General features: G+C 39.6%; 1 protein-coding gene across 2 annotated transcripts in view; it reads left to right on the top strand.

Moving 5' to 3' along the window:
- The window catches only part of LOC142851963 (baculoviral IAP repeat-containing protein 1a-like), a 36,810-nt gene extending 31,374 nt beyond the window's left edge, over positions 1–5,436 (top strand). For both annotated transcript variants that reach the window (XM_075976211.1, XM_075976209.1), the window contains exon 15: positions 579–5,436. In XM_075976211.1, the coding sequence (XP_075832326.1) occupies positions 579–943 (365 nt within the window). In that variant the 3' untranslated portion in view covers positions 944–5,436. The remainder of the gene's footprint in view (positions 1–578) is intronic.
- Positions 5,437–12,635: the final 7,199 nt, after the last annotated feature.

Raw genomic sequence — 12,635 nt, 5'->3', positions numbered from 1 at the left:
AGCTTCCATTCCTTCTGTCATAGTTGACCCCAGACGGTGTGTCTAAGTCTCCAGCTGTGGAGCTGGAGATTCAGTGCAGCGGTACTCATTTAGATAGTGTGAGGTCCTGAGTTCAATCCCAACTACCTCAAAAAGTCATTCAATCAATTAATCAATCAGTTAATCAATGAAACTCTGCTACCTTGTCTACCTTCCTTACATTTCTAGTTTGCCTTATATCTATAAGCTTGGTGCACAGTGTTAAGAAAAAATAACACAAAAGGCAGCTCTGCCAGCACAAAGAAGTCCAATTAGTTCAAATCAAAATGTCCATTGTTTTATTAGATATGGCGCTCTCGGGTGGCTGAGCGCATTACGGGGAGACAGGACACAGGGGAGCCCATGCAAACTCGGAACCACGTGTTTCACCTCTAGGAGCCCACTTAAATACCCTGTTTAGTGCTGTCTAAGAACAGTCTCTAAGACATCGTGTTCAGAATGTCCCACATTCTTCGTCGTGGTGTGGGAGTGGTACCAATAACGTGTCACCATTATTGAAGTCCTTAGGATTTTGTTTTCATGAATGTTTTGTTTTCCAGCCAAGGGAGCGACCAGCAGAGCTTTCCAGAAACTTGAGACCTTAGACCTTTCAGTGAATCACAAGATCACAGAGGAAGGGTACAGAAATTTCTTTCAAATTTTGGACAACCTGCCAAACTTGCAGGTGCTGAACATCTGCAGGAGTCTCCCAGAACGCATCCAAGTTCAGGCCACCACTGTCAAGGCTCTGAGTCAGTGTGTGTCCCGACTGCCCAGCCTCACCAGGCTGGAGATGCTCAGTTGGCTCCTGGATGAAGAGGATCTGAGGGTGATTAATGCTGTGAAGGAAAGGCACCCTCAGTCCAAACGCTTGACTATCTTCTGGAAATGGATAGTGCCCTTCTCTCCTGTCATCCAGAAGTAGCAGATGCAGCTGAAGGCTACTGGCAGTTCTAAAAACCTAATTTCCTAATACATTCTACTCTTGTTGAGTATGGTGGTACACGCCTGTACTAAATACCTAATTTCCTAATACATTCTACTCTTGTTGAGTATGGTGATACACACCTGTACTAAATACCTAATTTCCTAATACATTCTACTCTTGTTGAGTATGGTGGTACAAACCTGTACTAAATACCTAATTTCCTAATACATTCTACTCTTGTTGAGTATGGTGATACACGCCTGTACTAAATACCTAATTTCCTAATACATTCTACTCTTGTTGAGTATGGTGATACACACCTGTACCAAATACCTAATTTCCTAATACATTCTACTCTTGTTGAGTATGGTGATACACACCTGTACTAAATACCTAATTTCCTAATACATTCTACTCTTGTTGAGTATGGTGATACACACCTGTACTAAATACCTAATTTCCTAATACATTCTACTCTTGTTGAGTATGGTGATACACACCTGTACTAAATACCTAATTTCCTAATACATTCTACTCTTGTTGAGTATGGTGATACACACCTGTACTATCATCTGATATGGGATTCCCCTCTGTATGCTGTGAATATGTTTTATTACCATTGGGGGGGAGACTTTTGATGACTGTTTCTATTTCCTTAGCCATTATAGGTCTATTTAATTTGATTATCTGGTCTTGATTTAATTTTGATCTGTGATACATATCCAGAAAATTGTCCATTTTCAATTTTGTGGAGGACAGGTATTTGAAGTATTGATGCAGAATGCATCAGATGGGGGAATACAAATCAAATAATCCCATACTAACTCTAAATAGGGTATACTAAGGTTTTCTTTATTAAAAGTAAAACTCATGAATCACAACGAGGAAACAGGAATGGGATCCAACATCCAGGTGGAAAAAGGCTAAGAGGGAGGTTCCATTGGTCTTTTGGTACCCAAAGTCATGTCCCACCTGGTCCAGCCTCTCAAAGGTCTTGGCTGAAGAAGGTTCCTATCACCTCCCCCTTTCCAAACCCAATATAAAACTATATAGAATAAGAACTGATATCAAGTGTAAAAATTAGAATTACAACCAGTATAAACAATATTAAGCAAGGACTAAAAGTTTCAATAATTATTCTATCCTATGGAGTCTAAGTCTTGTATGGGAAATGGCTTAGCTAAATCATAAGAGGAAAATAACTATGACTATCTAATCTTCAACCCCTTTGGAGGCCTGAGAAGGGAGATAATATTACTTGAGTAGGCAGTAAGTGAAATCAAGCAGCTTCCAAAATGTGCAGTAGATGACAGAAACAACTCACTACTGAGCAATCACCCAAAGTCTCATTTGCAATATTGGAGCAGCCAACTTTGGCTAAGGCCTAGAGTAACTGACAGACCATTTTCAGAGGCAGAAAAAGTTTCAAAACTGTATTACCCTATCTTGACAAGGTTTGGCAGTCTTTTTTCTTGTATCCTGCTTGTCTAGTCCAGACACTGTGCATTTTGCCAGTGGTCAAGGCATAGGCAGTTCCTTGCCCAAAGGGCAGTTTTGCCAAGAAGAAAATAAGCTCCAAGTCTCCTGTGCCCAATGTTCTCTCAGGAATAGATCGGTGCTGCCAGGAGCAATCATGCTTCACATTAACAGAACCCTAAGTTATTTCAATTCCGTATTCTACAGTTCTTTGAAGTGGTTGAAGATTACTTATCTATGCAGAATACAATCTCTATGTATGTAAAGAACCTGATTAGTCTAACTATAAGTATGACCAACATGGATGACTATTGATATATAATACTTAATATCTGTATAACTTAAACACTAAGACTTCATATCAGAATATTAAACAATCTTTAAACAAATGTGCAATAAATGAGGACAGTGACCTCAAAAGGTAAACACTGTGTATCTTGATCAGAGGTAGAAATGGATAATGCAATATGATAAATATATCCTACAGTTGTGTCAATATACAAAATGTCTTAAACAGAGGTAGAAACATGCATGCATACAATCTGACAAAATAACTTGGCATAGGTGTACAAATAGTATAAACAGACATAGGCGCATACTCAATATACCTAAAATAATTTGAATTTGTATCAATATATAAGAATCTATACCAATGTAAATTGTTTATAAATAATAGCTCACAAGTATTCACTCTATTATTCACTATTATTATTATTATTAGTGTGAGAAACCTCATCCTAATTAACTATTATCCCATTCAATTTGCCTTCTTCTTTGAGATCCCCAAGCCTATATAATTTTCATCCCAACCCTATACCAGCAATAATCAACCCCTAAATGATGTCACTAACTCTGCGGACAAAGTTTTTTGGGAGGAGGTCTGTCATCTTCTAAAATTACTTCCAGCTGTCATGGGAGTGATGTTCTTTCTATGGGATCCTGTAAAATTAAAATGATGGTTAAGTTTCAAGATTACTGTCTGATATAATTGCAAATGGTCTCTGGGTAGTCAATAGGGCTTTTCTGAAGTTCTTATTTAGAGTTCTGGCCAGAACATTGTAAGAGCATGCACCATGTAAGCTAATCAAGTTGGAACTATTTTGAGCAGCTGCTGCCCAAAACCAGTCTTACAGTAGCACTATCAGCATCATGATATCATATCAACCAGGTGGAGTCGTTATTGTGGGGTCCCATCTTCTTTCTGGAAACTTCAAAGACTATGGCAGGAAAATATATTGGCCATAATGGAAAACTTAAACATTATTCATATAGACATATATTCAATGAAAGATACAATATAGACAAAATAGGTATAGAGAAAAGTAAATCATTCTTTCTGTCTCATACTGCATGGCTCCTGACATGAGTCAGAAACTCTGAATTTTTCTTTTAACAACTTGCTTAGATTTAGAGAAGGATAGTCATTGTCCAATTCCAAAAACAGTTTTTATTTTTAAGTGAGTTTAAGTTTTAAGTGACTGGGAATGACTGGACCACATTTGACTTGGGGGCCTGCAAGAGGCCCCTCCAAGGAGTTTCTTGATGATATAGGGTTGCCTTGTCTGCCTTTTGTTTACCTACATTCCTTGTTTCAATGTCAGCCTTTGCCATGTCTCCTACATATTCCAGAAAGTTGAGACCATCTAATCTTACCATTCCCAGAGGAGACCTTATTTCTAGTAATTCCTTGCCTACAATCCCTTCTCAGATGTCCTATTCCACAACAATTATAACTTTTGGCAATTTGGTGTCTCTTCATACCATTGGAAATTGCTTCTCCTACCCAAGCCTCAGTACTATAGTCAAATATCTCAACATTCATTGTATGCAGGATCCATTCATCTGTTGGTGCTGATCTGACCTTTACAGGCCCAAATATCTTTTTCATTCTATGTTGGCATTTTCAAAAGCCAGAGAGTCAATATGTACATATCTAGCTTCTGGGTTGGTTACTCCTACTTATAGAGCCTTAGCTAATCTTTTAAAAACATCGCCAAAGGGTTCTCTCTGGCCCTGTTTAACCCTGGCATATGATTCATTTCTCTTTTCTAGTTCCTGAATCCTGTCCCAAGAATTTAAAGCTGCTCTGCTTCATAGGTACAAGGTGCGTTTGTCATAGAGAGCCTGGTCCTGCAGGTTTGAGCAATAGCCCTTGCCAAGAATTTGATCTTGGGAAGCCATTTGCTTTTCCCTGTATTCTAAAATTGTTGCCTCTTCTTGCCAATTGCATTTCAATGGCAACTTGGGTCCATCTTCTAGGACTGCTGAGACTAATTGAGGTCAATCATGTGATGTAGCCTTGTTACTTGAAGCCCATGTTTTCAGTATTTCCCCCAACAAATGGAGAGTTAAATCCATAAGATACTATTGTTTGCTTAATTTTCTTTAGTTCTCTCATACCTATAGGTTAGTATTTACATTCTTTGAATATTTTAGGGTATTTAGTACCAGATGGCTTCTGAGATGATATTATTGGATAGGCAGCTAAAACCCTGGGTAAGTCATCCTGGGCTCTGGCACATACTGGTGAGGCTAAATCCTGTCCTTGTACCTTCTCTTCCTGCTCATTATTTCTAATAATTTCCTCATTCGTTTCTAATCTTTTTATCACTGCCTTTTGGAAAGTGTGAATCTCCAGTTCTGTGTGCTATTCCAGTGCTCTCGTTGATTCAATTAGCTTCTGGTCCTCATTCTGCACTTATGATTCCAAAGTATGAAATTTGTCCAGTAAAGATAATGTCTCATCCGTGGACATTATTTGGATTGTGTTCATATTGCCTTCCTGGAGAGATACCTTGTCCATTAACCTATCATAACTTTTCAACCAATTCTGATTGTTAAATTCAACAGTATGAATACTTTCAGATAATTTATCAGCAACCTTTGACATGGATTGGATTTTGTCAAATTAATTTTATCCTTTTCAATAGTATTAATTTTTTTCAGCTAGCTGTTCATTATTAGTCTGTAAAGACTGTACCATTTCTAAAAGTGCCTTATTCTTGGCTCTGTTATCAAACCATTTTCTTAAAGATATAATATGAAAAATAAAGCTAATACCCAAAATCAAATAGATGGATGTGTAAGGAAAATCACATAAGCCTTGCAGAATATAATCCATATTGTAAGCAAAATTGTTACTAAATTCATGAACGGTAATATTGTCAGTCATCATATAACTTCCAAAATTCAATAATACTTACCTGCCTTAGGCAGTTACAGTGAATTGGGGTAGGCATAATAATCTTTATTGGCCAGCAGGTGTCGTGGTTGCAGCTGCGTGGCAAGAGGGAAGCTGAGTAGAGAAGTGAGCAGTCCTGGCTACTGCTGGCTTCTCAGGAATTGGTCGCACTACCTCACTGGTTCTGCAAAGCATCCTGCTCTGGTTCAGTGTGTACTGTCGCCTACTTAGATACTGACAAATATGCTTTGTTTAACAAATTAAGAGCAGTTATTAAGGACAATTAAAGTGATTCCATACATGGAGAGAGTTGGTGACCAGAATAAGAAAGAAGCCCAAAGTTTTCTGTCATTTGCAAGCTGTGAACTGTGTGCAGCCAGCAGATGTAACGCCGCGGGATTGCGGCATGAAAAAAAAAAAAAAACCTGGGCGGCAGGAGAGATTGCAGAAGCATGGTGTGGGAGGGGCAATCTGGGTGCTAGCTGAAGAAGCAGCCGCCAGTGAGTAGTGAGCCATTGGGCTGGGAAAGTCAGGTTCCTAAGCAGCAGCAGGTGGGACACAAGTGGGTGAAAAATATGCCCAGGCTGGTGAACCGGGAGCATGGAGGGGATTGTGGGGGAGAGGGGGTTCCAGTAAGTGGATTTGGCCCCGAATTGGGCAGCCAGAATGCCTCAGATGGGGGGACCATGAATCAAATAATCCCACACTAGCTCCGAATAGGGTATACTAAGGTTTTCTTTATTAAAAGGGAAACTCACAAATCACAAGGAGGAAACAGGAATGGGATCCAACATCCAGGTGTGGCTAGCAGGAAGAGGCTGAGAGGGCAGTCCCACTGACCTTTTGGTATCCAAAGCCATGCCCCACATAGTCCAGACTCTCAAGGCCATTGGCTGAAAGAGGTTCCCCATCAACTCCCCTATGTCTGTTGTTATATTCCCCTTTTCATTTCTGATTTTGTTAATTTGGGTATTGTCCATCTGCCTTTTGATTAGTTTAGATAAGGTTTGTCTATTTTGTTAATTTTCTTGAGGAGACAACTCTTTGTCTCATTGACTCTTTGTATTATTTTCTTTTGTTTCTATTTTGTTGATTTCAGCTCTTAGTTTGATTATTTCCTGATGTCTAGTCCTCCTGAGTGAGTATGCTTCTTTCTTGTTCTAGAGCTTTCAGGTGTTCTGTTAATTTGCTAGTGTGGGATTTTTTTCCAGCTTCTTTATGTGGGCATTGAGTGCTATGAGCTTCCTCTTAGCACTACTTTTATTGTGTCCCATAAGTTTGGGTATGTTGTGCAGTCATTTTTTTTTAATTTTAGGAAATCTTTAACTTCTTTCTTACTTCTCTCTTGATTCATTGGTGATTCATATGAGCATTGTTTAATTTCCACGTGTTTGTGGGCTTTCTGAAATTAGTGTTGCAGTTGAATTCTAACTTTAAGCCATGATGATCTGATAACACACAGGGGGTTATTCTAATTCTTTTGTATCTGTTGATATTTGCTTTGTTATCAAGTATGTGGTCAATTTTGGAGATGGATCCATGAGGTGATGAGAAGAAGGTATATTCTTTTGTGTTTGGGTGAGATGTTCTATAGATGTCTGTTAAGCCCATGTGCAGCTTGACATCTGTTAGATCCTTTATTTCTCTGTTAAGTTTATGTCTGGCACATCTGTCCAGTGGTGAGAGCGGGGTGTTGAAGTCTCCCACTATTAGTGTGTAGGGTTTGATATGTAATTTAAACTTTATTAATGTTTGTTTTATATATGAGGGTACCCTTGTATTTGGGGCATAGATGTTCAGAATTGAGATTTACTCTTGATGGATTTCTCCTGTGATGAATATGAAATGACATTCTTCATCTCTTTAGACTAATTTTAGCTTGAAGTCTATTTTATTAGATATTAGAATAGCTACACTAGCTTGTTTCTTAGGTCCACTTGATTGGAAAATCCTTTACCAACTCTTTACTCTGAGGCAATGTCTGTCTTTGTAGTTGACTTGTGTTTCTTGTATGGAACAGAAGGATGGATTCTGTTTTCATATCCAGTCTGTTAGCCTGTGTCTTTTTATAGGTGAGTTGAGTCCATTTATAATAAGGCTATTTATATTATTGACCAGTGATTGCTAGTTCCTCTTATTTTGTTGTTGTTGCTGTTATTGTTGTTGTTGGTGGTGGTGGTAGCGATGTTGTGTGTTTCTATTCTTTGGGATTTGCTGGTGTGGGGTTATCTGTTTCCTGTGTTTCTGTGGGTGTAGCTAACTTTCTTGGGTTGGAATTTTCTTTCTACTACTTCTGTGGGACTGAATTTGTGGATAGGTATTGATTAAATCTGGTTTTGTCCTGGAATATCTTGTTTTGTCTATGTTGATTGAAAGCTTTGCTGAGTATAGTAGCCTGGACTGTCACCCATTGTCTCTTAGTGGCTGCATAACATGTGACCAGGACCTTCTGGCTTTCATTGTTTCCACTGAGAAGCTGGGTGTAATTCTGATAGGCCTGCCTTTATGTTACTTGGCCTTTTCCTTTGTAGTTCTTAATGTTCTTTCTTTATTCTGTATATTTAGTGTTTTGATTATATGTGGTGAGTGGACTTTTTTTGGTCCAATTTATTTGGTGTTCTGTAAACTTCTTGTATTTTCATAGGCATGTTCTTCTTTGGGTTGAGAAAGTTTTCTTCTATGATTTTGTTGAAAATATTTTCTGTGCCTTTGAGCAGGACTTCTTCTTCAATTCTTATTATTCTTAAGTTCAGATTTTTCATGGTATTCCATATTTCCTGGATGTTTTGTGTTAAGTATCTGTTGGACTTAACATTTTATTTGACAGATGAATTTATTTCTCTATTGTATTTTCAATGCCTGAGATTCTCTTTTCCATCTCTTATATTCTGTTGTTTATGCCTGTATCTGTAATACCTGATCATTTATTTACCCAGATTTTTCATTTCCAGATTTCCCTCAATTTGTGTTTTTCATTGCCTCATTTTCAAGTCTTGAACAATTTCTTTCAGCTGTTTGATTTCCTTTTTCTTGGTTTTCCTTAAGGGATTTGTTGATATTCTCTCTCTCTCTCTCTCTCTCTCTCTCTCTCTCTCTCTCGCTCGCTCGCTATCTTTTTCTCCATTTCTTTAAGGGAATTCTTCATTTCCTCTTTAGGGACCTCAGTCATCTTCATAAAGTTATTTTTAAGGTCATTTTCTTCTGTTTCATCTGCATTGGGAGGTTCAGGTCTTATGTTATAGAACCAGTTTCTGGTGGTGCTGTATTGCTCTTTATGTTGTTGAGTGTATTCTTACCCTCTTGTCTACACATCTCTTCTTCCAATTGGAACAGCTGGAACCTGTTTTTCAGAGGTTTCCTTTTTTCTATAGTTGGTGTAGTTGGGGACTGTGGCTTCGTTGAATGTTCCTCTAGGAGTAGGCAGAGCAGACCCTTTGGTGATCGTTCCTCCAGGTGCCTATGGGCCCAAGGCTCAGATGGTTGTTCATCCACTGCTGGCCTCATGGCTCACCGTGCCTGTCCTCTCTCTTCTCCTCCCGGGACCCTGGCCTGGCCCGTGTGCTGCTGCTCATGCTTCTTCTGCTTTTGGAGTATTGTGGAAGATTTGGGAGCTTGGAGCTGGAAAAGTCACTGAGTGTTTAGAGCTTAAGGAGCTGTTGTGAAACTTAGAAAATAAGAATGTTGGGAGACATGCAGATGATGGAGCCTGACCTGTGAAGTTTCAAAGGAAAGCAAAGACTCTATCGGGATCGTCATGTGATGTGTTACATTAAGAGTCTGTGTTTTCTGGTCAGCTGTGCTTAACAAAAAAGCAGCACCGCTGAAATGGAACCCTCTGTGCTTCACTGGGATAATGCTGGTCCATGGGGCTGAAAGAAATCAGTTGTTGGTAAGAGATCAGCACCATTGATGTGAAGTCTACTAAAAAGTATTTCCTCCAGGTCAGCATGCATCCAGGAGGGATGAGGCTGCACACCAAGTTGGCAGCAGGCTTGGCAAGACTATGTAATAGCCTCCCTCACAGTGCTGATTTTGAAGGCATGGAGTGATCATGGAGAACAATTGAGACCTGGCAATTTGCAGGGGTCCCGGAGTCCCTAAACAGCCACTGGTGAGGGTGTGCCTTCAATTACAGTGGAGACTCCAGAGTTGAAGAGACAATAGATAGAAGGGAAAGCTTGGTATTGTGTGGCAGGACAGGAGTCCCCAAAGAGAGATCATTGGTGATGATGACTCTTCAGTACACTGGAGATACCATGATACTAGAGATGCCAGGGCCATGGCACACCTGCCAAGGACAGTGGTAGGTATAGAGCAGAGCCAGCCTGAGTCTGTCAGATGAGCTATGCATGTTGTGAACGGCAGAGCCAGAGAAATTGGGCTCAGAAATTTGGATCCCAGAAGATTATGAGTGAATCCCAAAGATTGGACATTGAACCATATATGCTGTTTCATTTTTTCTTTTTTTGTTCTGTTTGTTATTAAATGAATAAAACATACTTGAAATCAATTATTAAAATCATGTGTTAATTATTTTATTAAAATAATGGGCTGGAGAGATAGATCAGCTGCTAAAGGTTCAGACTTAGACATAAAGAGGCAGAAGTGTATTCAGTTCCCAGCGCCCAAAAGAGCATTGTCTCTTCAGCTTCCTCTTTTAGTCTGAGTGAGGTGGCACATGCTTTTAATCCCAGCACTCAGAAGGCAGAGGCAGGGGGAATCGCTGAGTTTGAGTGCAAACTGGTTGAGTTCCAGGGCAGCCAAACTACATAGACCCTGACTCAAAAAACAAAAAACAAAAAAAAAACAGTATAAGGAATATTCTGTATAATATAATAAAACCAAAAATTGAACCAAACACCTTAGAAATTATAAAATTATAACATTCCTACAATGAAAGCAAACTCAAAATTTGGGTCTCTAGAAAGTGACAGTAAGAAGTCTACATAACACTCCTCACAGATGATAACTAAAACCCCACTTAGTGAGAACTGTGATCCTGAAATATCTCCTTTAATAAACGATGGGCAAGACTCATGTGACTCATACGGCAGATGCGGTGACTCATATGTGTAATCATAACATTTAAGAGGTTGTGCTGATCCCATAGACATGAGGTCAATGACCACCTTCCACAAATTATGGCCAAATCAAAGGAAGCTTTAAAAAGGTCTGTGACTCTCTCCCCTAAGACGGGGCTCAAAAAAACCAGCCCTGAGCCAGTATTTCAAGTCTCTTTTTAGGGTAAAAGCAGAGGATTGAGGTTCTGTCAGCCAGTGTGGTTACAGAAGCAAAGTGGAGCAGTTAGGAAAATCCCTTTGGGACGGTTGGAATGAAAATGGCCCTCATAAACACACAGAGAGTGGCATGATTGAAAGTGTAACCTTGTTGGAGTAGGTGTGGCCTTGTTGGAGGAAATATGTCACAGGGGGTGGGCTTTGAGGTTTCAGAAGCTCAAGCCAGGCCCACTGTCACCCACTCTTCTTGCTGCTCCTGCTGATCCAGGTGTAGAACTCTCAGCTACCTCTCCAGCACCATCTCCGCCTGCATGCCACCATGCTTCCTGTGATGGACAATGGACTAAACTGTAGTGTGATTAATAAAAACCCAAAGACAGATATTGGGGTTCTACCTGAAGGTCAGGAAAACAAAATAGCCAGTCACTGGCTTTTACCCCTACCTCAGTCCAAAATGGTGATCCTGCCTCCAGGAATCTTTAGAAAGAGACGGTGTCTGAGAGCTGTCTCTTCACGTCTTAAATTCCTCTCTAGCACTGGGATTAAAGGCCTGTACTACTACCACCTGGGCCTGGTTTCTGTAGCAAACTAGTGTGGCTACCAGGATTAAAGGTGTGTGTCACCACTGCCTGGTCTGTAAGGCTGTCCAGTGGGACTGTTTTACTCTCTGATCTTCAGGCATGCTACAAGTCACAACATTGTATAGTAATTGCTCAGCCACCGTTTCACAAGCAACTTATCAGAACCAAGAGATCTGGTAAAGGCTAAACCAAAAAGCAAGGCTTTTTGGTGTTACTATTTTGTGAATAAGTGGCTGTCCTTTGCTGTAGATTTTCTTTTTTTTTTTTTTTTTTTTTTTTTTTTTTTTGCTGTAGCTGAATTCCCTTTCTGTTACATATCTGGGGATTAATTCCCTAATTCAGAACTGTTTTCCACTGCCAAGCCTTGTTCCTCTCTCCTAAGTGAGCACGAAGATCTGCCTTTCTGCAATTATCTTTATCAGCAGGCCATTTGGTCAGTGCTTAGGGTCCAGGCATAGAGCATCCCATCTAAGATAGTCACTGATCTCCAAGGACATAGAATTGCCACCAGCCGAAAGTTACTTTTCTGGTTTTACCCCACTCAAAAGATTCTTAACTCTTTATGCCCACTTTCACCTCAGTTTACTGGTAATTTTAGTTCAGGACTCTCAAGGACAGCAGAAGAGACAATTAACTGCAACCCAGAGAAAGCCAACAACACCCACAATCAAAATGACAGATAACAGCATAGACCGAAATTGACAATTAAATAGACCTATAATGGCTAAGGAAATAGAAACAATCAACAGTCTCCCAAACAAACAAAAAAGAAAGTCCAGGACTAGATAGTTTCAGTGCAGAATTCTACCAGGTTATCAAAGAGGAAGTAATACCAATACTCCTCAAATTGTTCCACACAATATAAGCAGAAAGAACATTGCCAACTCTTTTTATGAGGCAACAGTTACTCAGATACCCAAACCACAGAAAGACACAACTAGGAAACCGAATTACAGACCAATCTTCCTCATGAACATTGATGCAAAAATACTCAATAAAATATTGGCAAACCAAAACCAAGAACACATCAGAAAAATCTTCCACCATGACCAACTAGGTTTCATCCCAGAGATGCAGGGATGGTTCAACATATAAAAATCCATCAAGGTAATCCACCATATAAACAAACTGAGAGAGAAAAACCACATGATCATCTTAATAGATGCTGAAAAAGACTGAAAAATTCAACACCCCTTCATGAAAAAGGTCTTGGA

This window comes from Microtus pennsylvanicus, chromosome 6 (assembly GCF_037038515.1).
Source record: "Microtus pennsylvanicus isolate mMicPen1 chromosome 6, mMicPen1.hap1, whole genome shotgun sequence".
Taxonomy (NCBI): domain Eukaryota; kingdom Metazoa; phylum Chordata; class Mammalia; order Rodentia; family Cricetidae; genus Microtus; species Microtus pennsylvanicus.
Note: the sequence above shows the minus strand (reverse complement) of the source record. Positions and strands in the feature narration are given on the sequence as shown.